This window comes from Caenorhabditis briggsae, assembly GCF_000004555.2.
Source record: "Caenorhabditis briggsae complete genome, chrIII, whole genome shotgun sequence".
Taxonomy (NCBI): Eukaryota; Metazoa; Nematoda; class Chromadorea; order Rhabditida; family Rhabditidae; genus Caenorhabditis; species Caenorhabditis briggsae.
In genome coordinates, this window is record NC_013490.2 from 8,822,522 (window position 1) to 8,849,553 (window position 27,032).

General features: G+C 38.1%; 8 protein-coding genes across 8 annotated transcripts; 3 read left to right on the forward strand and 5 right to left on the reverse strand.

The window, feature by feature from the left end:
* Positions 1-2,940: 2,940 nt before the first annotated feature.
* On the reverse strand, positions 2,941-9,227 carry Cbr-hecw-1 (the record flags this gene model as incomplete). The annotated part of the gene is made up of 14 exons (XM_045244167.1): positions 2,941-3,207; positions 3,266-3,355; positions 3,833-3,943; positions 3,988-4,145; positions 4,175-4,305; positions 4,419-4,667; positions 5,164-5,485; positions 5,532-5,833; positions 5,879-6,073; positions 6,120-6,342; positions 7,017-7,099; positions 8,236-8,689; positions 8,740-8,809; positions 9,120-9,227. 14 exons carry the CDS (start codon positions 9,225-9,227, stop codon positions 2,941-2,943), a joined length of 2,763 nt encoding a protein of 920 aa, XP_045094131.1.
* A 1,019-nt stretch (positions 9,228-10,246) lies between these two features.
* CBG25884 lies at positions 10,247-11,928 on the reverse strand (the record flags this gene model as incomplete). The annotated part of the gene is given in 5 exon segments (XM_045244168.1): positions 10,247-10,673; positions 10,722-11,408; positions 11,464-11,673; positions 11,721-11,899; positions 11,917-11,928. 5 exon segments carry the CDS (start codon positions 11,926-11,928, stop codon positions 10,247-10,249), a joined length of 1,515 nt encoding a protein of 504 aa, XP_045098958.1.
* Positions 11,929-12,362: 434 nt separating this feature from the next.
* On the reverse strand, positions 12,363-14,378 carry CBG09858 (the record flags this gene model as incomplete). Its single annotated transcript, XM_002641513.1, has 5 exons — positions 12,363-12,864; positions 12,920-13,191; positions 13,607-13,985; positions 14,031-14,243; positions 14,290-14,378. The coding sequence occupies 5 exons, from the start codon at positions 14,376-14,378 to the stop codon at positions 12,363-12,365; spliced, it is 1,455 nt and encodes a 484-aa protein (XP_002641559.1).
* A 1,267-nt stretch (positions 14,379-15,645) lies between these two features.
* Positions 15,646-17,363, forward strand: CBG09859 (the record flags this gene model as incomplete). The annotated part of the gene is made up of 5 exons (XM_002641514.1): positions 15,646-15,732; positions 16,098-16,688; positions 16,737-16,813; positions 17,102-17,229; positions 17,275-17,363. The coding sequence occupies 5 exons, from the start codon at positions 15,646-15,648 to the stop codon at positions 17,361-17,363; spliced, it is 972 nt and encodes a 323-aa protein (XP_002641560.1).
* A 275-nt stretch (positions 17,364-17,638) lies between these two features.
* On the reverse strand, positions 17,639-18,250 carry Cbr-mlc-4 (the record flags this gene model as incomplete). The annotated part of the gene is made up of 3 exons (XM_002641515.1): positions 17,639-17,710; positions 17,754-18,101; positions 18,152-18,250. The coding sequence occupies 3 exons, from the start codon at positions 18,248-18,250 to the stop codon at positions 17,639-17,641; spliced, it is 519 nt and encodes a 172-aa protein (XP_002641561.1).
* Positions 18,251-19,838: 1,588 nt separating this feature from the next.
* On the forward strand, positions 19,839-20,788 carry CBG09861 (the record flags this gene model as incomplete). Its single annotated transcript, XM_002641516.1, has 4 exons — positions 19,839-20,110; positions 20,168-20,352; positions 20,399-20,502; positions 20,639-20,788. 4 exons carry the CDS (start codon positions 19,839-19,841, stop codon positions 20,786-20,788), a joined length of 711 nt encoding a protein of 236 aa, XP_002641562.1.
* Positions 20,789-21,081: 293 nt separating this feature from the next.
* CBG09862 lies at positions 21,082-22,723 on the forward strand (the record flags this gene model as incomplete). The annotated part of the gene is made up of 8 exons (XM_045244170.1): positions 21,082-21,241; positions 21,288-21,485; positions 21,535-21,737; positions 21,792-21,872; positions 21,931-22,197; positions 22,245-22,337; positions 22,387-22,560; positions 22,613-22,723. The coding sequence occupies 8 exons, from the start codon at positions 21,082-21,084 to the stop codon at positions 22,721-22,723; spliced, it is 1,287 nt and encodes a 428-aa protein (XP_045094132.1).
* Positions 22,724-23,140: 417 nt separating this feature from the next.
* Cbr-npp-9 lies at positions 23,141-26,287 on the reverse strand (the record flags this gene model as incomplete). The annotated part of the gene is made up of 8 exons (XM_045244171.1): positions 23,141-23,257; positions 23,304-23,447; positions 23,564-24,434; positions 24,478-24,914; positions 25,099-25,575; positions 25,650-26,072; positions 26,122-26,214; positions 26,270-26,287. The coding sequence occupies 8 exons, from the start codon at positions 26,285-26,287 to the stop codon at positions 23,141-23,143; spliced, it is 2,580 nt and encodes an 859-aa protein (XP_045094133.1).
* Positions 26,288-27,032: the final 745 nt, after the last annotated feature.

A 27,032-nucleotide genomic window follows, 5' to 3' on the forward strand; every position in this document is an offset into this window, starting at 1 on the left:
CTTCCATTTGTATTACAACACAAAAGTGATTCGATTCGATTCCTCACTCGATTCCAATTCACTTTTCAGCCCCCATCTCTCTTCCAATTCGTTTATTTTCTTATTTTCACAGCGGGACGTTTCACTTATATGAAACACATGCTGATAGTGATGATAACGAGTTGATTTGGGTGGTGGTAGGCAAAGAAAGAATACGAAATGAAAAAAAACAATGTTGACTGTTGTGAGTGGCAGAGACTGAGAGTCTGTGTGGACTGTAATTTTGCAGGGAATAAATACGAAATTTTATGTTCTGGAACGAAATGAATCTGCGTCCGGAACATTCCTGATTTTTTTGATTTTCAGATTATGGGGGCTGTCTGATTACTGTAACGTTTTGAAAACACTTTTTCATAGTCTCGATTCCTATGCAAAATATCAAAAATGTATCTACTCACAAAACATTTTTTGGGGTTATGATAAACAGTTTATCAGTTGACAAATTTTTATATCTTCAACAGAAACCGAGATAAATTTACTTCAACTTGACAGTGCGGGGGCCCTTTATTTACAGGTTTCACGGTAACTACGAGATTGAAAATATTCGCGTCTAAGCGCATTCAATTTAGGTCCTAGACAATTCACAATGTTTCTTTTTGAATTTCAGACAACACAAATCAGTAATGAAGCATAATTTGGTGGATGGTTTTTTTGGTTTTAGGATACCTGGATTTTCAGTTTACCGTACTCTTTGTGCTCCGGAAGTTCTAAAACTAAAAAAAAGTTTGTAACTTCGAAAATTATAACATTACGCAAACGGTTTAAAATGAAAAGCTATAAACGCTAGAAAAGAAGAACTGTTGTAAATAAGAACAAGCTAAAACGGAAGTTTTAGAATATTGCGAATCTAACGGAGCCTCCTTATCTACCATCGTAAAATTTCGAATACTAACGAACATATATTAATTTTCAAATATATGATAGTACAGCCTTCCTTAAAGTTCAACATTATGATTATCTATTCTATCTACTGAAATGGATGTATTAGATAAAAGACAGACTATAAAAGAAGATCTATCAGAAAAGAGAGAAAGAGGCAATGATTAGTAGGCGAATACAGAGAGACAGATAGTGTGAAAGAGAGAGAGAACGGGTTACATACCCGGCGACGTCAAAGGAGACGACACGCGACGACGATATGGAGATGAAGAGAAGGATTCTTGTAGATAATTTTGAAAAGAGGAAGAAGGAAGAAGGTGGATTAATGAGTGCGATGATGCTTCGGAGGGCACAAAGGTGACAGGGCAGAAGGCGGGAAAAATCACAGAGAGAAGATACAAAAAAGAAACGGAGGGAACTCTCATTTTCTCTTTCGGAGCACAAACACTCTTTTTTGACATATGCGCAGGAGCACGAGAGATCGCAGTTGGAAATGAGCAAAAGTGCGTGAAAAACGTTGAAAAAAACCGGTTAATAATTGTGGTGGCGAATTAGAGAGAGAAAGGAAAAAGAGTCCTACTACCAGGTGAGCAATAATCAACAAAACATATGCTTGTCAAACAGCTCGCCGAGTGTCAAACTGGCATGATAATCGGATCCACTCGGGTAGGGAGGATTGTGTGCTCTGATTAGTGAGTTCACACAAAAACATATGGAATTATTTATCTCGGAACACAGGGGAACTAGTTATCGGGAGGAACACTGGAAATTAGAGGTTGAGCAGAGGTTTTATGACAGTACGACACTTCACACAACTCTGTTTTTTGTGCTCTGGGACTGTAATACAGTATCCAGTTTGTGTTCTTCATTCTTGGTCCAGGATATCTAAAAAAAATTTATGAACAACTGTTTTTTTTTAAATCTGAAATTATTTTCGCAAATTTCGAAGTTCCAAAAAAACAGTATTACTTCTGAGATACCGTAACCCATTAATTAGTTGTTTGGTGTCGAAAAAAATGACGGTTATTCTCAAAATTCTATAATTCGAAAAATTTGAAAATTTGAAAACCCTAAAAATGGTAAAAATTTGAAACTACGAAAATTCTAAAAATATTAAAAATATAAAAATCTGAAACTTGGAAATTTTAATATCTAAAATCTTAAAAATTTCAAAAATCTAAAAATCAAAAAACTTGGAAATTCTAAAAATTAAAAAAAATCTGAAGTTCTGAAAATTGGAAAACTCTGAAATTCTGAAACTAAAAATTCGAAAATTCGAGTTTAACAGCTAGTTAAAATATCTCAACTTTTTTTTCCAATTATTTCTTCAAATAAAAGTTTCTTTTTCAAATATTTTTATAATTTTCTAAATATTAGAATACACCGCAAGTGATAACCTAAAATTATAAAAACTAGAAACAAGTTCAGTTGTAACTTCCTCAAGGGAAATTCATTTTTTAAGACCTCCTAAATACTAAACTATTCTTCCTCATGGGGGAAAAAGAAAGATCATATCTTCTAAATCGTCTTATCACTCATCCAACTTTTAGAGATCGTTTCTGATTGTCTCCGAGTCTCTTTGCCGCGCAGGTTTTATCTGTATTTCAATGCGCGATTTTCAAAAGATATGATATATTATCATCGATGATCTTTGCAAGGTTCTTTCACTTCTTATCAAATGACTCATCCTTGAAACAAGAGGAATACTTCTGGCTTCTGAATTCTGCATCGGAATAGAAAAATATGAATACAAACATACAAAAAAATAAGCTTCATATAGAGACCAATACAGAGAAAAAACCAGTCGCATGGAGAGGACACTGGGGGTTAACACAACAGCATCGTTTTGCAAGAAAAAGCGCGGAGAGGTGAGAATGAAAAAGCAAGAATACAGTTGATTCCAAATGACACAACTTCACACAAAAGAATCTCAGCGAAAGTCAAGTGACAGTTTTGAAGACGTTAAAATTCGATCGTTGAATTCTTAAAAGCCATTGTTTCTGGTTGTGTTGTTGTTTGCTTCTATTCTATTGAATAGCTCATTCCATTTGATATCGCTTGTTGTAATTTTGATTTCAAATTGTGTTTAGTGTTGTACGAAGGGAGTTGAAGTCTGTTGAAACAAGTATGAGCTCTGAAAATTGAATAGACTTCCAGAATTCCAAAAATAGAGAACCTAGGTAGAGAAGTGGCATCTCCCCACTTCTCGATACAAAACTTGCTGATCTCATCGTTTCCACGTAGCGCCGAGAAGCCTTCAAAAGGGACTGAAGAACTGCCGGTGACAAACTAGAAAGAGAAAAAAAGATGGAGATAAACGAAAGTCTTTGAAGATTCTTCCTCTCACCAACAGCAAATCGAATCTCTCCTGATTTGTCATGGTCTCTATCACTTCCCAAAACCATTCGATCACAATGTGACAGTCCGAGTATCCACCCTGCAATGATAACAGTTTTTCGATGGTGACGACGTCAAACGACGATCAGAAAGATTAGAAAAAAAGAAGAAAAAGAATTCTCATGGTGACCTGTAATGGTCACGAAGAAGGAACAAAGAATTTGTAGAATAGCTGTGTTCTACTGACCAGAATCATACCTGTCGACTGGTCGATTCCGGGCCGATTCCGGGCCGGCACGGGCCGGTTGATAACTCTACAACATAATAATCGGCCGATTGCGAATACAGAATTATGGTCCGGGCTGGCTTTTTCAGCCAGCTCGACAATTTTCGTCCGGCCCGGCTATTAAATATTGGTCCGCACCCGGTTACTGATTTATATGCTTTATTTTCTTTTTTATATGATTTTCGATTCTTAATGGTGCAATTTCAGTTTTGAAGAGTGATATCAGCCGGCCAAGGCCGGCCCGGAATTGGCCCGTCGACAATTATGACCAGAATAAAAAATTAAGAATACCTTGTAAATTGTATTTATCCTCCAATCGTTCAAATCGAGTTCTAATGATCCACTCAATATCCTTTTCAGTTCTGATGAGCACATTCCATTTAAAATATCAGCTTTCAGAATCTGGAACAATTTTCTTCACTTTCTTCTTTCTCATTTCAATAAACCTGACTGAACGATTCTAAAATAATCTCCAATGGTTTCTCGATTCCCCTTGTCGACTTTTTCTGACACATCAACTCTACGAATTCTGTTTTATTAGAATTCGTCACGATTTTCTTGTCTCCACCATTCAAAAGTTCTTGTTCGGTTAGCTGAAAAAAGACTACAATAAGTCATTTTGTTTGAAGTCACTCGCTTTTCCATTGACCATACTACTGTAAACAAAGGACATTTCAAGGGCATCGACGTCGTTTTCCAAAAGCCAATTCATACTTTTGTAGAAGTCGGCATCTGATTCTTGAAAGTCGGACAAGTCGATTGGCCTAAAAGGAAGAGATACATTATCTTATCAGAACTAGACAATTTTGTTTATCGATGATTTTCAATACTGGTTTGACCGCTAGATGAGATTCGAACAAATGTTCACTGGCCTTACTTTCTCTGTAGGCACTTGTAGAAGATATTTGAAAAGAATACATCAATATAACATCGGTGAATTATTGCTAGAGCAAGCACTTTTCCGCACAAAGTCAACCACTTTCTCTCTTTTTCAGATTCACATCCACGTGGCCTCAATTGAAGATGATAATCGTTGCCTTCGTATTCAAAATAGCCGTTGTTTGGATGAAATAGTTCTCGAGACAAGAGAATAAAGAATTCTCGTGAGAGACCTCCATAGTCGAGTCTGTAATAAATCTTGAAATAAAAAGTGATACAGAATCACAAGGTGGGTTTTCATGATCGTGGTGTTGATCTAGGATTTAGAGATCAACTTGTAAAAATGAGGGAACCATAGAACTTTAATATTTAAAGGGAGACTGCGATCAAAATTTTTGTAGTTTTTTTTTGCATTAAAGGTGGGGGGACATGAAAAAAACAATGTTCTCGAAATTCCGTTCAAAGATGCCCCTCGAGGAGTTGAACTTGTGAAGGCGATGATTGAGGGTGCGGCGCCGCTACCGACTGAGCCACGCGGGAAAAGAGAAAGCGGACGCCCGATTGCATACATAAAGGCGAGGACGACAGCTGTACGCAGAGTGACATTAAGCGTTGTACACCGTGACGGTAGAATGCATACTCTAGCTACAAAAAAACTACGAAAAATCTCCTGTCCCCCCACCTTTAAAAGTCCCCCTTTGAAGAAATTGAAGAGATGGGGAAACCAGAGAATGCTAACTCACGCCAACTCTCCTTCAAAGCGAATATGTAGTCTCGATTTCTTCAAAACGAATGGATCCACACTGAGAATCACTCGGAATGCATCATCCAGCAACCTATCTCTTGAAACTTTCCAACATAATCTACTTGGTCCTTTTCCTAATTTTTCTTTTTTCATCTCTTCATAAAATAGTTTTATGCTATCTCCTTCTTCTGTTTTCTTTGACTTTTCCGTACTTGAATCTAGCATACTCAATGCCAAAGTAATATCCAGATCGTTTGCCAGACTTGCTACTGCTAGTCCACCAAACCTCTCAATTAGCATTAGTTTCTTACTGATCCTCTCTGAAATTTTGGAAAAAAATCAAAATACTTTACTAGGGTTTCTAACCTGCTATTTGTGGAAAGTTATCCTGAGCAATCTTTCTCAAATCCTCACACTTGCTAATTAAAGCATGATCGATTTTATTTTTGATCTGATTCGAACTTCTACTTGGAACACTTCGACCTCTTTTTGTTGTTTTTGTTTCAAATCTTCGGATTCTTGGATCAAAAAAGCTAGTCTCCTTGTTGGAATGATTGAGAAAAACTGTTCGATTATTCATACTGATACATTCCCATCCAGATGGCAACGGTTGGGTCACATCAGCAAATGAGTTGGCGAATCGGACAAAAAGTGGTTGGTTTTCGAATCTCAAATAGATTTTGATTTTTCTAAAACTGATGAGGCAAACTTACTTTGCCGGTGGATCAGAATCTTTTTGAATCCTATGAATAGCATGTCGGACTACAGAACACTCGTTATAGATTTTCATGGCTTCATGATTTTCGTAAAGAGCAGTTTTGAATTCATCTCGTTTAAAAAAATGAATCAAATCATTTTTCGGACATCCATCTGATCTTATAGCAATTGTTCTTCGAGGAGTTATGAAGCTGAAATTGGCAATCGCTTACTTCTAGAAATAAATATTTCAAATACCTATTTCTAGCAGAATCCGATCTGTCCGCAAACTTTTGATGGATTGGAGTCATTGGTTCAATGCTGTTGTTATTCAAAATGTCCGGCTTTGTCCATCGTGTTTCTTTTGTCACATGATTGACATAGAATTTTCGTTTCTTCGCATCCACATACGTTTTCCATTGGGATTCCGAAGGTGTTTGACTTGAAGAAGCGATCTCCATGATGTTTGGAACTTTTCGACCTGGAAGTCGGGATTAAACTGGTGTATATTTTAAAAAAATTACAGAGAATGATCCTAATGATCCTTTCTACCAAAACAGAACGATCCAGTAAGGTCAAAAGTTGTCTTGAAGTGTTACCGGAATACCTTAGAACCTGTAATGGAAGGCCATTACACTTGAGCTCAATTATCTCGATTTTTATGCATGATATTGAAAATTTGTCAACTGGGAAAACATTATGACATTATGATAAACAGTTTATCTGTTGAAAACTTTTTTATATCTTTCGCAGGAACCGAGGAAAATTGGTGCAAATTTTAAATTGAGGGGGCAATACTATTACAGGTTTTACAGTACATTTCCAACAACAGAATCCAATATTATTTATACGCTATCATCTTTACAAAGAAAGGAATTATTTTTCACAGAAAAAAGACTCTGTCATTTTAAATCTCAGTCGTAATCATTCGATTTCAGAATGATACTCTTTAAAAAAATTGAGAATTGGAGCAAGTTCCAAACTCTTTGTCTAATGACGGAGGATAACACTAAAAGAAAATGTTTGAACTTTTAGAATCGTTAAATTTGCACTTGTCTTCCAAGAAGTCCAAAACTTCTTCAATTACGATGCAGTTTTTTCAACCCCCATAGTTTTCTAGTTATCCATTCCAAAGGAAAAGAAAAAATAACTCACTTGTTTTGGGTTCAATACTGAAAACAATGTCAACAGTGTAATTGTGGGAGAAACTTTTCGATTGGAAGAAGTTATTCTGGAGTCTGCAATTACAGATTAAACATTTTGAGAATCCGAAAAAGTGGGCAGAATGAGGCCTCTCTGAACATGGGGCACAAAGTGGAAAAACAGCTCTTCGGGTCCAACTGGTCTCAAGGGACAATATCTGTAGCACCGAATCTTGACATTTCACAGATTTGTAACGGGGAGTTTATATGGGCAAACGGATGGAGTTGAGAGGAAGAAAAAAGAGTGAAGGGAAGGGGACAATTCGAATGTAATGTGACACTCTTATCTCTCGAAAAAATATTCGAAAACAGAATTAGACAAAAATGTGTGTGGGGTTGGCTTCTTTTTGTTTCAAAGGATTTTCAATAATGTTGTGTTGTAGATTTCTGGAGGCATGCCATTGCTGCTCTTTTTCATCTAATCAAATATGAGCACAAAGAGCTTCTAGCTTGCACGTGTTTTTCTTTTTTGGGTCTCACTGAATTCGATAATTGAAGAGATTTCGAGACTCTGAGGTTTTTATAAAATATATTTTAAAAGGACTCAAAAAATTAAGGAGATTACCTTTTCGAAATATTTCGTCCTTGAGAATAAAAAAATATTAAAATTATGCTTAATATTCATGAAATTCTGCAGAACTTTTTTTGGCCTATTCATGGATTGCCTATAAAAAATTGAGCACAAATTTCCAAAATTAAAACATATCGAAATGGGTTATCGAAAAATCAAGATTTAGAAACTCGGAAATACAAATATTCCGGATTTTACAGAATGTGAGAAATTCAGTCAGCTTGATAATTTGGGAAATCCTGAGATCTCTAACTGTTAGTTTGAAATTTAAAAAAAAATTAAGGAAAACCAAAATTTAGCAAATCAGAAGCCTTATTGTTAGAAATTCAGAAAATTGTGAATTCCTGTCTCCTGTTATCAAGGAATGCGGAAATTTGAAAATTAAGTTTTTTCTAAGTTACTATACTTTGAGATTTGGAGTATTTGAGAAATTTAAAGAGAAATTACTCAAAAAAGCGGAAGCCAGAAAGTTGAGTACCCGACAAGGAGCGAAACACCACTGGTAGCACAAGAAAAAACCGGTTTCTCCACTTTTAGAAAAACTTCAGGTAACCAAATTAGATTTCATTCCAGAAAATGTTTTCTGAAAAAACCAACTTACTGATTTGCTGAAATAAAGTGGTCAAAATTGTCCATCTCCGGATGCTTCACCAATGAAATATGAAGATCTTCAAATTCAAAATCAAAATCAAATCCCATTTGATACGAATTGAATGTCACATTTTTCTTCGAAGATCCCAATTTTCTAACTTTCGGAATTTCGACTCTTCCTTGATTCGTATTCAAATAAACATGAATATTATCTGGTTTTTTCACTTCTGAAATTTCAGTTTCTAAGAAAAAATTCCTTGGATTGGTTATACCATGAAAAATTAGCGTTGCAGATTTGCAAATTTCGATATTCTTTGATTTTGACAACATTCTTCCAGTCATTCCATCGATCAAACCAAAATAGACTTCAGAAGCGTTCAACAGATTTTTAGAAGTTAATGTGAAAACCACAGGGGAGATATGCTGACGAAGGGATTTTTGATCCAGGTAGAATGATGAATCATCTGCGCTTTTCAAAGTTTACAAAACTTCAAAATTTGAAAAAAAAACTTACTGGCATCGAATAAACCTATCCAATCAAGACAGTTTTCTGATTTGTTGATATTCCACCAAACTTTGATTATCTGAAAAATGGTTTTTTATGAATTTTGTTTATCGTATTTCCTCTAGCCCACCCAAATTGTTGACTTTGAGCTTAATTATCTCGATTCCTGTGGAAGATATCAAACATTTTTCCACAGAAAAATATTGATTATATCAAATATTTTATCAGTTGACAATTTTTTAATATATTACTCAGCTATCAAGATTTGAGCTCAAAGTGGACGTTGGGGCGGGCTTCTACAACGGCAACTTCGAATGTTTTGAGTTTTATAAAAACTTTAATAACTGTTACTATAAATTCAATTTTCAAACAAAATTTCAAATGAGTACCTCACTTTTATTTCCAAATGGATAAACTATGTCTTTTGATACAAATATTCCAATTTCCGAAGTGGAAGGTTTATCACTTTCAACTTCACGCCGTTTCAATGTAATCATTCTGTGAAAAATATCTTTAAAAATTCAGCTCCGGTCTGAAAAAACCAAAGAAAAACAGAAGAAAACTATGTCCAATAAATCTTAGCGTTTTTGATGAGCACCAATGTTAAATGGGACGGAAAATTCTGAGAAAGGAGTCACAACAAAAAAAAGGCGGCGCATTCTTTTGAACAAAAGAAAAATTCCGAGACTGGGCGACCGGAAACGGTGGTTCCCAAAGTCAGGGACACACGAAAAAGCAGCTCTCGATTTCCTTTTTTCTCTAGAAGAAATCACAAATAAAGAAGATTAAGAAGGGCAAAAAAAGCATTTTCCAATTCGTAAAAGAGCCTGAAGGATGAAGAACAGACGGTCCCATGGGGTCGATCAATTTGGCATTTCTAAAAGCGTCGCCCTCCGATTTTCGAGGCCGATTTTCGAGGGGGGACAAATAGCAAATGGATGGGCTTTTTTTTGGAAGTTCAAAATATCACAAATTATTTATTAAGAGCCTCTTTTTCTTTTGAAAAACCAATTGTTTCTCTTGACAGAAGTCTCACAAATACTTTAGTAGAATATGAAATGAAGGTGTAGAAATGAACGATTTTGAAACACGGTAGCATGGTACGAAGGAAGAGAAACGCTGGTGGCCGTCGCCGAAGGTTCTACAACGATAACTACCGTAACCTAAAAATATTCTTATTTTCCGTATTTATTATTTCGATTTTCGTGCGTTTCAGTCAATTAATATCTAATTTTAAAAAAATTTCCGTCAATTCTCCCAAACCTTGTTCTTTGAGGCCAGGTAAAGCTAAACAAATGACTGATAGACTTCATTATTGAAACTTTAAATTGATTTATTTTTCCAAAATAAATAATTACACATTAAAAAAGCGATACAAGAGATAAACAAACAAGATGATAGGAAGGAGGTGATAAGAAATGGAAATTGTAAGAATAAAATTATGTCCTTCGTGAATTACAATAGCTTGGCGAGTTAGTAAACTTTGAACAAATAAGTTTCACACATTTCTCCTTCACTAATTTTGTTGATTTCGTCTTCTTTGGAGTCTTCTAATAGCCTGATGTCTATGGAAAAATGCCATCGGATCATTCCTTTCGTTTTCCTGAATTTGTAGAAAGTTGAAAATATCTACTTCATCTCCGTCCTCGTCTACTTGGAATTCATCTTCGTCTGGCTCTCTTCCATCTTCGTCTGGATCTCTTCTCATTATTCTTTCTACTACCCCCTGTTCAAATTGCGCAAGTTGCTCAGGTTGCTCAGGCGGTGGAGGTGGGACTGGTGGAGTTACTGGGCCATCGTTTCTGACATGAAAGAAGAACGTATCGCGGATGATCGAAATTGTGGCGATAGTTGAATCAGAATCACGTGTAACCTTTTTTGAGGCTGTCGGGAACTCGAATGGAACACTTTCAACGGTCTCGAATCTTCGGAACGGGCAAGAGCTGGAATTTTTTATCTTTATAGCTGTTCTTGAACTTATTTTTCCTTACCATCTAGTATTTTCTAGACGATATGTGTCATCTTCAACATCCAAACCTTCTAGAATCTCCTCTTGTTGAAAACTTCTGTCGGGCAGTTTAACTTCCATCCAATTCAGTCTATCAAGGTCTGACTCCAGCCATTTTTTGATAAATTTATTAATTGATGTTTCAGACAAAGAGCTGTTCATCAAAATTGCTGTTTTAACATTGAGGTTGAAGAAATCCTTTTCTGTTATCCACTCGGAGTATTTCACACATATGTGATCGAGGTCGAAAATCTGGAAAAAAGAAGTAGATGGCGTTATTGTACCATCGCATACCTGTTCGAATCTTCTCGGCATTTCATGTATGTCAAAGCGACCTCTTCTCTTTGTTAGCACGGGTTCCATAATTTCAACGCCGATGTATATCTCCTTGGGTTTCAAGTTTTTCATAATCCAACCGAAATTGAGCGCAAACGCCTTTTCAGCATCTTCATCTCTGATACTTTCATGAACGGCAAGACGTTCGATACTTGTGAATGCAGTGAATTGAGAACAGACAATTCTGCTATCCGGAACAATACTTAGGTCAAGAGCGAGCTCACTAATAGCCGCGTTCTTAAAATTGAAAATATCTGTGAAATATGTGAGAGCGGTGAATACGCCTTGTCCAATGTCGGTGAGACGAGTGTGGAATCCATCGCCGCTTTTCATGCTTAAATTTAATAGAATTAGTATAATGCCACTAGAATATACTAAAATTAACTGACCATTTCAAAGAAATGCGACCGATTTTTATCTCTCCCACAAACGTCATGGGGGTATTTGGATAACGATCCGTCCAGAGAATGTCACCTTTCTCGGATTTCAGCTTTATAGACGATTTCCTCGGACTGTAGAAAATCTCCACAGCCGAAATTGGCAAGCTCACTTCGCCCAATGCATTTCTGATGTCGTCCGAAGTGAATGACAGTTGAACGCTAAAAAAATGTGCATTTAGCAATGCAGCACTTTTATTGAATCTTACATATCGTCCAATGACAAATGCTTAAAAATCGCTCTGAGTTCAACAACATTGAACTTGTGTAGAGGAAACGGGTTTTCGTTCATCATTTCTGAAACCTGAAATGCTAAATATGAAAGAAAAAATACGACAGCAAGATAGAAAAATTGATCAAAAAGCGATACAATGTGAGAATACCATTGCTGGTAGTCGACAAAACAAGAATTTCCATCCAACAAGCCGAGCAGTTTTTTAAAGTTCTTAATTTGACCAAATCAGCACTAGAAAAAGTTAATAAAATTCTGAAATGAGCTCGCCGACGAAAACGCGAGACTCGGTGATAGAAAAAATTACCGTACCTTTCCATGCCGCTTCGAAACCATTTCCAATGCGATGATGTTCCTTTAAATTATAAATGCGCGCAGATCCAAAAAATAAATTAGATTCAAAGCGAACAATGTTAAGGAAAAGAAGTAAATACGAGACCGTATCGATTCGAAATCCAATTTTCAATATTCAGACAGTGATTGATTTTCAACCACCAAATTACAGTTAAAAGACTTTTTCCTATTAAATCTGTAAGATGGATGAATGTGGATTTTTTTAAAGTTCATTAAATCCAATGCAAACAGAAAATTATATAAAGAGACCGATAGATAAAATAAACTAATGTATGTTATTCATAGCAATAACTCCTGCGACGTTCATAGCGGCTTCAACAACCTGGCCTTCCCGCTCCACCCTTTCTCTTCGACCGACTTCGTTCTTTTCCAGCTTCCCTAACTCCTTATCCAAATGTCGCACAAGGTCTTTGTGACGTTTCCTAAGACGATCATCTTCCTCAGTTTGACTCTTCGTTTGTTCCTTGTTAAGGATTCTTTGCAAGTTATCCATCTCGAATTGACGATACATGAGTTCGTGATGAAGTCGTTCTGCATTAACCAAATGCATTCTCTCCTGAACTATTCTGACGCTGTCTGGAGGTCTCACACCATCTGGCACTTTCGGAGGAGTAATTGGTCCAGTATTCTTTACATGGAAGAAGAATGTGTCACTCGTCATGGCTATTGTTCCAATTTCTCCGTCTGCTCTGGTTATCTGTTTGGTATCAGCTGGAAATTCGAATGGAACCCGTTTTGAGGATTCGAAGCGACGATATGGGCACGAGCTGAAAATAGAAGTTTTAAAATGTATTTTTTAAATATTAATTAAATTAAACTAACCATTTTTCATTGATCAACTTGTAGGATGAAAGCGTCAACTCTAATCCTTCAGTAATCTTGGCTTTTCGTTCTTCATCTTCCGCGTCGAACTGTATTTCCAGCCAACACAATTTATTCGAAGTGGAGTTCAACCAGTTCTTCAAGAACGTGTTGAGATCCTCAGCAGTCAGCTCATTGCCTCCGATTATAGCGGTGTCAGCGTACAACTCCATGAGATCTTTGGAAGTGAACCATGTAGCGTGTTTCAGGCAGAAATGATTCAGCCTGAGAGCCTAAAATAATTCAAAGCTAGAGTTGTATGTAACCCTTTTTCTCATCATGATGCCATAGAACCTATATTAGAAGGGCTGGTCTTTCTATTGTTCCAAGGTACATCTGGACGGTCTTTCTTTTACAGGGGTCTTTCCATTAGACATGGGCTTATATTGTTCGGTTTTTTCATAAGCCACTCTCGGAGAGCCCTTCTAATACAGGTTTCACGGTGTTTGAAAATTCCCAAAAACCCTCTCATATTATTGTTGTGCAAAAAAATTGGAGCGAGAGAGTATTTTTCGCAGTCCGAATACGGTAGGCACCTCGAAGCGACAAGCTTAAATAGCGCATAGTCGGTGGAGACGCAGAGAAATATTTCGATTAACTGTCTGCGTCTCAACTCCAATTTTTCGGACAACAATAACAGTCGCTCACCTTATCTAGACGAAGTGGCAATCGTCGAATTTCAAACTCTCCCTCTGGCGTGCGAACCATCTTCTGCTCAAATAGATCCACTCCACAATACAGTTCGTGAATTTTCAAATTTTCAAGAATCCAATTAAAGTTTTGTGCCAAGTTCAACTTGTTTCTGTCATTATCCACACTTTGATGAAATGCCAATCTCTCAACAGTCTTGAACTTCATAAAGTGCTCACAAACTGAACGGCTGTCTTCAATAACTCCAACATCGATGAACAGTTCACTGATAATTGATTCAGAGCAATTGAATATTGCCACAAGATATCTGATGACTGCAAGCATTGCGTGCTCCACATCATAATGCTCCGTATGGTATCCAGATGCTGTTCTTTTGCTGAAATCGGTTCATAATTCCTAATTGGGTTTTCATTATTCTTACCATTGAAACTTGAATGCTCTGATTGCATAGTGTCCTTCTCCAATGTATTCTGCTTTTTCTGGATATCCAAAAGACCAAATGAATTCATGTTGTCCAGATTTTAGATGGATCAAAGGTGTTCCAGATTCAAATCGAATACTGATTGACTGAATTGGAACACTGGCTTTATTCAATGTTCCTCTCACAAGACTGTTTGTGAAAGACAACTCGAATCTGGAAGAAGAAATGTGATGGATAGCTAAATTTGTATAGAACTTACATGTCAACCAGAGTCAGATTCTTGTAAACTTCATTCAGTGAGATATAGTCAAGGTCGTGGAGGGGAAACTCAGTTTCATCCTGAGCCATCTTCTGAAAAAAAAGAATTTGGAAAAATAATGACAACGGCGAGGAGAACAGTTGGAGAAGAGTTATAGTCTCAAACATTTCAAGCAAATTCTAATTACAAAATTCGTATAAAAATGGGCAAATTGCTGGAAAACTTGATTCTCATCACGAATTATCAGTTATCTTTCTATGTTTTCACTAAATACTAGAAAAACGATCATTCTTAATTTTAAACAAACTGGACCGTAATCCAATAATCTACGAAAACATTTCCAAAAAATGAGGAGAGCCTCGAAAAAGGAGGAGAACATACGAATCAATATTCCTAGACACAACAGCCAAGGTCTGCGTCTCCAACTGTTATTCTTCTTTCTCTTTGTGTTTCGTGGTTGGGGGGATAAAAAAGAGCCATAAATAATAAAAAATGGGGAAGAAAAGAAGTTTGAAGAGAAAATTGTAGGCTGACAAAAAGAGGCAAAGTGACAGTAAACAGATAATTGGAAATCTAGAATTATGAGGTTTCAATTGGGTTCAGGATCATATGTTATTCTCAAGAGGTATCAAGTTTCTAGTATCCACAAGAGTTGGCATAATCGTAGGAGTGCCAAGATTCTTCGCCCAAGAACGGAAGTTAGTTCTCAAAGAATTAGAATTTTCACTTGTTTCTCAATATTTACATATCAGCATCATCTCGTGGCTTTCTCCTATCGATCTAGACACTCTCTCCTTTTCTTGTTCTTCTTCTCCTCATTTTTCGTCCTGGCATCTCCACGAAAGTATCACTATGGAAACGAAAAAACCTCTCCCAACTGGCACACTCTTGCTTGACTTTAAAACACTCCGTCCCGGATTTTAATTATTTCTCAGATACATGTGATATATAACGGATCAACTAATTTTGTTTTGAAAAACTATTGTGGATCAGATTTCTCTTTAAAAAACAAGATCATGAACTTTTAAAATCTTTTTATATCTTCTGAAACCAAGAGCCAATCGTTTCAACCGTTTCCCCAAGGAATCTCTGACTAACTTCACATTTTTGCGTAGTTTCGGTCAATCTAGTGGAAAAGACGTTTGAGTGGTGTAACATGTACTTAGACTCCAGTGCAGATGGTCACATCTCTTTTGCCATCTGCGTGTCTTTTCGAGACTATTCTCCTCTCTGCGCTCTCTCATTATCATATACTCTCTAGGTCACACGTTAGAGACTCGCTTCACTTTTGCTGAAATTCTAACTATTTGGGTTATAGATTTCTCTAAAACTTTCGTACCTATTCCAGAATTTCGAATGGAGGCGGAACCGTTGGATACAGAAACGGAGGACGAAAAAAAGTGGAGACAAGAACGTATGCGAGTTTTGGACGAATGGTGTGAGGTGAGGATTTAAACTTTTGAATTAAAAAAAACGTTTTTTTTTTTTAATTTTTAACATTTAAAAATTTCCAAGAGATACCAAATTTTTATATCTTCTAAAAAGCAACTATCGTAAAGCCTTTAATAGAAGGACCTTCTAACTTTTAACTTTTAACCGATTTATCTTGGTTCCTGTAGAAGATATCAAAAATGGGTCAACTGACAAAATGCTTCTGGTATTATGATAAACAGTTTATCAGTTGACAACTTTTTGATATCTCTTACGGGAACTTAGGAAAATTGGTTCAAAGTTGAAGGTCGGTATCCTTCTATTACATGCTTTCATGTATATCCGAATTTAAAAACTTCCGAAAACAACATTTACAGATCGAACTGAAAGGTGCAGATGCTCTAAAAACGGATGTAACACATGAACCAGGATCTCCAACGGCTGCAGTGGCATCCGAGACCACATTTCCAGAGCTCTATCGTCTCCTCGTTGCCACAACGCCTGGAACAATACCTCGTGAAACACCAGAAGAATTCGCGAAAGAAATAATAGAAAGCAGAACTTCAGAAGCGCCAGACAACCGTTCAGCTTTCGATAGAATAATCGATGTTTGTCTGTGTCGACCTGTAAAAGCTCAGATTAGTCCGACAGTCTACACGGACAAAATGTTGATTCTGAAACTTGCTGAAACACCATACAGCCATGAAAACGGAACTCATTGGCTCATTCTCACTGATTATTTTAATAATGTCTCCAAGGCATTGATGACGTCTTCTGAATATACAACTGTTGCAAACCCAGGAAGAGTTGGTGCTCATTGGGTTACTGTAGGATTCCAATCAGCCACTCCACATACAGATTTTCGAGGTTGTGGAGTGCTCGGATTGCTCCAAATGCTAACTTTCACCCAGAAAGTTCCAGCGAATATCCTCAAAGCAATAGTTCTCTTAGCAACGACTGAACCCAATGTGAGAGTTTTGTGTGTTTAAATCGGTTTAGTTGTTTTCTTGTTTCAGGATTTTCCATTGGCAGTTGTCTCGATTAATATTACAAGTTTGTTATTAACGCTTCTCAAGAAAGGAGCATTTGATAAGTGAGTTCATTGATTGAAAAAAGGCCTAATGTACCACAACGACAACTACCGTAACCTAGAATATTATTATTTTCCGATTCGGTTTTCTCTTTTTTTTCAGGCAGTTTTTCACTATATATCAACAATTTTTATTTTCCCACTAATTTTGGGAAAAATAACATAAAACTATCCAAAAGCAAGGAAAACAAGAAAAAATCAGAAAATAAACGAATTTTCAGATTACAGTAGTTGTCGATGTGGGACCTTTTGTTCCAATTTTTCAAAACAAGCATAATATGAACTTTGCAGCTATGGAAACGAAAACGAAGGACTCTATCCATTTTTCTCTGCTCTTCACGCCGCTTCCATGTCTCGATTTTGCTCTATTTACAAATCTCAAAACAGCACTTTGGCTGATACTCAAACAATATTCAGTGGTTCGCTATTTATTTTTTGCTCTCTAAATTTTTATTATCTTACAGAAATAACTCGACAACTCGAAAAATCTCCGTTATCTCTCTTAAACCTACTGAGTACATCCAACGACGAGCTCATCAACACCCTCCTGTGATTGCCATCCCAAGTGAATCTGAACCTGTGACAAAAAAGCTTTACAAAGCTTCAAAAAATTTTCTTTTCTTTTAATTAACCGTTTTCGAGTTTATTTATGCACATAGAGAGTTTACAATAAAAAAGTCAATAAATAAAGTGAGGATTACAGCGGGGAAAGCAGGTTGGCGGATAAAAGTGAAGCGGAAGGAAGCGTTGAAACACCAAGAGGGATTGAAAATGAATATTCTAGCGTGTTGAAAACTAGAACCAGTGATTTTCAAATTGAATTATCGTTTAGGCCTCGTCCTTATCCTTGGTTCCGTGCTTGAGCATGCGAGTGAACTCAACATAATCGAACTGTCCGTTCTGAAATATAATACGATGTGAAGGCCCACTGATAGATTCAAACCTTGATGGGAGCATCTCTGAACAATTCATCCACTTGCTCCTCGGTATATCTCTCTCCCATCGTCGTCAGTAATTCACGCAGATGTTCTTCATTGAGCTTTCCCGAATTGTCTTCGTCGAAGCACTGGAACGCATTCCGTATGACTTCTTCCGGGTCTGTACCCGTTAGTTTTTCACCGAACAACGTCAAGAACATGGTGAAGTTAATCGGTTGAGCACCTGGAGCCTCATTGATCATAGAGTCGATGAATTGTTCCGTGACTTCCTTTCCGAGAGAAGCGAACATATCCTTCAGATCCTCTTGATCGATGAAACCATCACGATTCTGGTCGATCATGTTGAATGCTTCCTAATATACAAAAGTTCATTTTTTAGATCATCGTCTGAAAAAAAAATTACCTTGAACTCCTGAATTTGAGCCTGATCGAACATGGCGAACACATTCGAAGTAGCTCTTTGTGGCCGTTGACGGCGATTAACAGTCTTGCGGGAAGCCATTGCGGTATCCTGAAATGACGGCTTCAGTATATGGCTGATGAAAACACAGGTTCACGGCAAGAAAGAGTATCAGAATCGCATATGTTGCCTTTCGAAAAGATTCAAACAGCCACACAAAAATAAAAATTTGAAAAGGAGCTGGCACATGAAACAAAAAATAAGAAAGTGGGAGGAGAGACATTGTCTTCGATGATAACAAAAGATGACTCAACGATGGAAATGTTTTGTTTTATTCTATCGCGTTTTCTATTACGATTTCGTGTTTGATGTCGATTGGAAGGAAATACCGAGGACACATAGAATGGAATACTGATCCGAATAAATGACATGGGAAAGCACGCCGTTCGTTCGAATGAGTATCTACAAGTAGAATCTGATTCATATTCTGATAGTGTTTGACGAGAATGACCGAGAATCTTCGACGGTTCTTATCGTTTTCAGGAATATATATCCTGCAGGAAGAAGACGCACTATTCAGAGATGTTAGAAAAGTTCGATTGAAACGCCAGGTGATCGGAAAAAAATAATAGTAAGTATAAAAAGAAACTAATAGTAAGTATACGTTTGAGCTTTGTGAATCGTTTGATAAATGGGGAATATGGAATTTTTCTGCGAGGAAGCGAAGAATCCGGAAAAATCTATACAAAGTGATTCACATGACGGTAAACATAAACGGGAAGGAGCGGAAACAATCGATATTCGGAACGGAGAAGCAATGCGAAGAGAAGAGAGAGTGGAGGCAGTCGCAACCTCTTATGTGTATATATGGACAGTCTCAGGAGATGGTGAAAGGAAATGAGAACGGAATGTGAGATGGATTACGATGAAGAAGATATTATATCGAAAGCATTCTTTGTCAGGAAACAGCAATTAGAAATTATGAGCAAAAGAAAATGCGATAATCCAGTTTCTATGTTATTATGAGGAGATTCGAAGTATTTAGCAAAAACAATATTTCCGCTGGCTTTACATGTTAGCGAAAATAGCAAAATTTAAGATTTTTTGTTAGGATATCCAGTGTATCAGGTTAGTGATAAATTTTTGCTATACGGCTTGGTTTCGCAATCGGTACTGAGTGACTCATCCTTACAGCTGCGAAAAAATCTGGGAAAATGCTACTTTTGACATTCGCCACGAAAGACGATAAGGATTTACTTTATCAAACGACAATGGAACTGAAAGAAGAACCACAAAAACTGAGAAAAAACCACAAAATTTTGGAGATTCGCAGCAGATTCGCATCGTTTTTTGTTTGAAAAAGTACCATTTGAGAGCGCGCCAATTTAAAGGCGCATAGAGTTTCGTAACAACGATATCTCGACACGAAATACACTTTTTGAATATTTTCGTTCCGTTTGCTGGTTTTCTGAGCATCGTTTTGATTCGATTTCCGCAGAATCTTGTGTATGTGTTGGTTTCTGGAATAGCAAAAATGTAAAACAATTTTACTAGTCGCTGAAACTAAATTATGAGTAAAAACAGAGTGACTCTGACTATCATATAATTCGACTTGCATCATTTTATACCTTTTCATGCGTTTCGTAGACTTCATGAAATTTTATCATATAAAGATTTAATTATAGGGATAATGAACACCGCCTCTTTGGTCCGTTCTCTCACCCGTGTGGCTCTTCATTCCACCAATGCTGTTAGGATGGCGGCACCTCGCCATTTTTCGTCCACTGCAAAAATGATGTCAGTGACTCCAGAACTTCAACAAGCATTGAATCGCGAAATCGAAGCTGAACAACAACTGAGCAAAGACAATCTTCAAGGCTCCGTCGCTCCAACCTTCCCTGGGTTCGCTGTGACCACCAAGGAAGCTGAAGTTCGGCTTACGAAGAAAAATGGCAACGAGGAGTAAGTAACTTTTATCAGGTTCTCACTATCAGTGTGAAAATAGGAGTATTATTGCAGTATTCTTGTTGTTTTCAATGTGAATCATTCCGTTGACATGGATGAAGGTTTCGACGATGAGCCATCCCAAGCTGTTGCTCCAGTTCCAGTCGCACTTCCACCATTCACCGTGGAGATCACTAAAGGAGACCAAAGACTTTGCTTCCACCTGGAGCTTGTACCAGTCGACGACCAACCAGAAGAGTGTACGTCATTAGTCAAAATCGAGTTGTTAGAAAAAAACAATTACAGATGACTTCCGTGTGGAAGAGTTCTACGTGGCTCCATCAGCCAAAAACGGAAACGAAGACGTTCCATCAGAGGTGTACGCCAGCAGCGGAAAGTACATCGACCCGGTTAGTTGTCGTCCTGGTGTTCAACACAAAAACTTACTAGAAGTTTTGTGAGAGAAATCGAGAACTACCTTTCGGTTGTTCAAGTAGTCCTTTTTCCCCGGAGGGGTGTTCAATCTATCGATTAATTTCCATTCAGGACCTTCACGACCTTCTGTTTGTCCGTTATTTGGAGGAACGCGGTCTCGATGCTCGTTTCTGCAAAACACTCGTTGCGTACGCCACTCACTACGAACACTCGCAATACGTCGGGCTTTTGGATAAGATCAAGAAATTCATCTCCATGTAGACCTTATCCGTTTTTTTTGTTTTCCCTAATTAAAATAATTTCTGTTGACTTTTTTTACGTTAAATTAGGTAATTTAGTTTTTGTTTTTTCTCCTATATAAAATAGTTATATTTTTTCTCTCTATTTCTTAATCACCTGGTTCTCATCAAGCAACAAACGACTCGCGCTTTTCCATTTTCTATCGATATCAAAAATCTTCTCTTTCTCCGTTTTTGCTCATTTACCCGTCTTCGTCTTACTCCTTTTCGATGGAAAATAATTTAGAACTAAAGTAGAGGATTGCAGGTTCCGTAATGGGGGAAGAGCAAGTACAAGAGTTCAAGCTAAAGGAAGACTGCGAATTGAGGTTTGCAGCAGGAGAGGATTCTGAAGTTGTCCTAGAACTTGTACATGGATACGCAGAAATCTTTGGAACTGAAATTATTTTGAATAAAAAATATAATTTCCCAGCTAGTGAGTTCAAAAGTTCTATCTTCGTAGGTAATTTGTTGCTTTCCAGAGTCACGAGTAGCTGTTTTTACATGGAAAAGTGCCACCATCGAGCTAGTCGGAGCTACAGAAAGTGCCTACGTGGCTGAAAGTACTCCGATGGTTATCTATCTGAACATCCATGCAGCTATGGAAGAAAGCCGGAAGAAGCGAGAAGAGCAGGCAGTTAGCAATTCCAGCAAACCAAAAGGTCCTAGGTTGTTGCTAGGTAATTTTGCTTTAAAATCTGAGACATTTTTGAACTGACACAATTTCAGTTGGACCTCAGGATGTCGGAAAGACGACAGTGTCCCGAATTCTGTGTAACTATTCAGTTCGACACGGACGCACTCCAATACTTGTAGATCTGGATGTTGGACAGAATAGTGTTTCTGTACCAGGATCTGTTGCCGCTTTACTGGTTCAGAAGACAGCTGATGTTGTAGATGGATTCGAAAGGAATATGCCTATTGTCTACAATGTGAGTTTTGTTTCTCGTTTATTTATTTATTAACCATCATTCTGTATTTTTCAGTTCGGACACAGTTCTCCATCTCAGAATCTTTCGCTCTACGAAACCCTATTCAAAGCCCTCGCATCTACAATCAACAGTCAGGCATGTTAATAAAAGGACTTTCAAAAAGTAGACAGTCTCATGATGTTCTTAATTTCAGATTGAACAAAATGACGAAGCAAGACTTGGAGGAATGATCATCAACACTTGTGGATGGGTCGATGGAGAAGGATACAAATGTATTGTGAAAGCAGCGTCGGCTTTCGAAGTCGATGTTGTCATAGTATTGGATCACGAAAGACTCTACAGTGATCTCAGCAAAGAGCTCCCAGAGTTCGTACGGCTGACCCATGTTCCAAAATCAGGAGGAGTCGAACAACGAACTGCACAAATTCGATCTGCGACCAGAGGAGAAAATGTCCATCGAGTGAGTCTTGAAATTTTAGAAATGTGTGAGTAGTAATGCTATTTCAGTATTTCTATGGAACCAGAGCCAACAATCTTTTTCCATTCACATTTGATGTTCCATTCGATACAGTCACTCTTTGCAAAATCGGTGCTGAACAGGTTAGTTTTATTACAAATTGTTGTTTTTTTAAAGAAATGAAACTTTCAGCTGCCTGATTCCTGTCTGCCATTTGGAATGGAAGTTGAGAATCACGAGACGAAAATTATTATTATTGAGCCATCAGTGGAAATCAAGCATCATCTTTTCTCTTTCTCTCGCGGTTCGATTGCTGAGAAAAATGTGCTCACATCATCGGTGTGGGGATTCTGTCTTATTACAGAGGTTTGTTTTTATTGACACAAAACTTTTCTTTCTAAATATTTACTATTTTCAGGTCGATATGGAGAAAAGAACTATCTCAATTTTATGTCCTCAAAACACGATTCCATCAAAGACGCTCGTTTATTCAGAAGTCACCCATCTTGACGACCAGATAGAGCGATAATTTATGTTTCTGAAATGCTTTACTACTTTTTTCACATTCCTGAATAAACTATTACTTGCAAACGTACTTTTGGATCATTCACAATTTATTGGATTGACGACCAAAGGGGCCATTGAAATAAAAATAAATGGTGGGGGGTGGTGTTAGCTTTAAAATTCTCGACAAAAATGATGAATCATAGATTGGATATAGTTTGGTAGACGGGGGACGCGTTTTCGGATGAGAACAGAAGGCTGAGAGATGGATGGGGTGGGGAAGTGGAAAATCCGGTTTTCATGAAATGTAAACTAGGCTTATAGTACTAGGTCAAAGGGGGGAACTGGATGAAATAAAACTTTAAAATATGAAATGAAGTTGGTGGATGGGAAAATATAAAATAGTGAATAACTCAATTGAGTGTGGGAAAACGAGATGATTTTACATCGTTGATTGAGCGTTTAGAACAGCGTTTTTGAAAGCCGTTGCGATGGCCTCATCTTTGAACTTTGCGGTGAAGATAGCGGCATCAGCAGTTGTTGAGTCCTCCGAAAAGTCCTGTAATATGTAATTGGTGTTGAATTGAAAGCTCGTTACAGTATACCTGGCACATAAAAGTGAGGACATTTGGCATGTTTTGCTTTGGAGTCAACTTGATTGATTTATCAATGCGGAAGTTAGCACAAAGTTTGTGCACTTGTTCACGGCGCATCACAATTCTGTACTTGTTATCCTTGCTTTTCAGGAGCTTAAACATATTTTTAGGGATCAATATATTTCAATTTTTTGGTAAACAGAAAAAAAAAATGAAATCCACGACACTACTATTTTTTACAACAGAATGAACAGAGAACCGACGCCTACCTTGATATCTCCAAGTCCTCGCTCTTTGTTTTCTTGCAAGTCCGAGTGGAACTTGAAGAGCTTGCATCTTGCAGTGAACATAACCTCCTCGTCTTCCTCTCCTGTTTTCACTTCAATCAAATCCGGGAGTGGAACCACTGGCGCGAAGTTAACCTCTGGTTCATATTCTCCGTCTCCATCTTCATTAGCATCTTCGTTATCGTCGTTCGCAGCAGTGGTGTTTGGAGTATTTGTCTTGCTGCCGAAAACACTTGTCTTTTTCTGGGAAGCGAGCTCCTGTTGTGCCTTTTGAGCATTAGTGGAGTCGAAGATGTTTCCAGTTCCGTTAGCAGCGACCGAAGCAAATGTTGATAAACCAGTAGTGAAGCTGCTTCCGAAAACTCCCTTCGGCGTTTCAATGATTTTTTTCTCATCGGCTACAGCTGGAGAAGCGGTGGGAGTAGCTTGTTTGCCGAAGGAAAACGAAGGTTTGGCTGCAACTGATTCGGTTGATTTGCTGAACGAGAATGATGGAGCAGCTGCAGTAGAATCAGTCTTGCCAAGTCCTCCTCCGAAAAGAGCATTTCCAGTAGCTGATGGCGCTGGAGAAGCCGTTGATCCTGACTTGTTGAAGTTGAAGGATGGTGTGGTGGCATTGGTAGCTGCAGCAGGTTTATTGAACGAAAATGTCGGAGTGTTAGTTGCACCTCCACCGAACATACTTGTTCCCTTCGGAGTTCCACCTCCAAAAATGTTACTGTTTGTGCTTGGGGATCCATTCAGCGACGCTCCAAACTGAGAGGTTTGGGCTGCAGGTGCCTTAGCTGGAGCAGATGCACCGAACCCGAACGTAACCTTTGGAGTGCCGGTTGGAGGCTGGAGAACAGACGGTCTGAAGAATAAAACAGTTGAAAAGTTCACAGAAACAGTCTTACTTGAAAATATTTTTTTCTTTGGAAGGATCTTTGGGGGTTCCACAAGCTAAACATTCAGTAGCATCATCGGCACATTTACAATAGCATGTGGGGCAATCCCACTCTCCAGGTTTCAATTTGAACTTGTCTCCAAAACCACTGTTGGAAGGAATTACTACTTCCTCCTTGATCTCCTTTTTCACTTCCTTCTTCACCTCTGCTGGCTTGATCTCTTTTTCAATAGTACCATTCGACTTGTGCTCAGAAACGGCTTTTTCGAAGAGATTCTTGAACTCGGTGGCGATCTCAACACTACCGAAACGAGCTGACAGCTTGACATGAGCGGGCTCATCTTCGGAGAAGTCCTCGCAGAACCAGGTGTAAGCCTTCTCATTTGACTTCATTTGTTGAATACTCATCGAACCGACAATAGGGAAGTTTGCGCACACTTTGAGAACCTGCAATTGGATAATCAGTGTTTGGTTTATAAACTAAGTGGAATATATTGTCTTAATTCAACGAACAATTTCCGAAGAAACCGTTCAATGAAGGAGTTAAACATGGAATAACCTGAATATCCCAGCATAACTCTTCTTTTTCGTTGACATTATTAAATGGGAGTATCTCCTCCGAAATGGTCACCTGTTCTCGTCTCATCACTACTCTCCAGGATTTTTTGTCTTTGTTGTAAAGGATCTTCAATTCTCCCGTTCCTCGTTCCTTCCATTCTTTGGTTTCGTTAGCAAAAATGTAAAGCTTCGCCCGGTTCGTGAAAACAGCTTGCTCTCCTTCTTCTCCAGTTTTCACTTCAACAAGGTCAGGTAATGGGATTACTGGTGTGAATTCGCCAGCTGGCTCGTAGTCGTCTTCTTTCTCATCGTCATCATCGGCATCAGCAGACGGTACGACGACTGGAGTCGGGACTGCTGCTGTTTCTGGTTTCTTTCCGAAAATAGAGGTAGATGGAGTGGCTCCGCCGAAAGAGAATCCTTGGGTCGCTGGAGTAGTTGGCGCAGCCTTTGGTTTCTCCACAAGCGTTGTTGATGGTTTTTCAGTAACAGTGGGTGATGGGAATGATGGCTTCACTACAGGTACAGTGACCTCTGCAGTCGGAGCGGTCTAGAAATAATTGTTCGAATGGAGAATTTGCACATGATTGGGGCTTGAAATAAAAATTAAATTCTGATGCATACCTTTGGCAATAGCGAAACAGGGGCAGTCTGAACTGGCGGAACCTGTGGTTTGATTTGTGGGGTTTGTGCAATGACCGGCTGTTGAGCGGGAACAACTTGCTTGGGGGCCCCGTTTGCGGCGCTAAGCAAGTTCACCATGGCCTGATTCTGTGCCTGTGCTTGTGCCTGGGCCTGTGCTTGAGCATGAGCATACTCCATTTGCCGCATAAGCATAATCTGTTGCTGTTGCTGAAGTTGTGCAGGAACGATTGAAGTCGCACCAACAGGGTTTGCCTCGCGAGTGAGAAGCGTCTGTATAATTTGATGAAGTCTCTCCAGCTCTTTGCCGTGAAGAGCGTTGATGTCAGAGAGCTGTTTCTGGGAACGATCTTCAGAACGGCGGAAATCTTCCCGGAGCTGCGAAATCCCCGACTGATGCTCGAGCTATAAAAAATTATTGTAAAACTGGTGTTCTGTTAGTGGAAAAATAAACCTTCAAAGCTTCCAATCCTTTTGCAAGTGAATCGAATTGTAGAGCCATTGTGGCCTGGACATCCACGACGCCGGCAACGACGCGCCCGATGCTCTGCAACGTCTTCACACTAGGTCAAAAAGCATTTTGCCATTACAAAAATACTTACCGTTTTCTGATCGCTCATTACGAAGAGAAGTAGAGCTGCAAGTATAGAATTGTTTTCTCATTTAACATGGAGTAGGGTAATTATTGAAGTAACGATTTAAAAAGAATAAGTAAAAATGTGACAAGAGTCGAAAAGTATTGCCGAAAAACAGCCGAAAAGTAACTGCCTAAAAAAGTATTACTAAAACCCCATTTTTGCGCGAATCAGATTTCGAAACATAAAACAAACTGTATCGAAGTTGAGAGGAGAACAAGACAACAAAAAATAATCGGAATGGAGCTTCCATCCAATATTTAGACACTCCACCGATTCTGAGGAAGNNNCCTTATTGACNAAAACAAAGAATGTAGAGAAAGAGATAAAATGCTAATTACTAAAAACTAAAACCTTAACTTGTGGGTTTGAACTATCATCTAGAATTCAGATTCAACGCTAATTAATTTTTTTCACTTACCAGAACTTAATTTCCACCATAGATATACATAATATCACATTACATACAACATAGTAGTCAACAATAGCATGAAGTGGTTGAAAACGTAAGGGAGAACTCAAAAATAGAGAAAGGGATGACTTTTTTAAATTGGTGCCAACATGCTCTTACACCGCCTCCCGATATAAAAAAATAAAATAAAACAACTAGCTGTTCTTTCGCGGCAGCTAACGTCTTCTCAGCTTCTGCTCTATAGATATCAAAACTTGAAACATGATCTGCCACTTTTGACTCCAAATCAATTTTCTCTGATCGAACGGAAGCGATTTC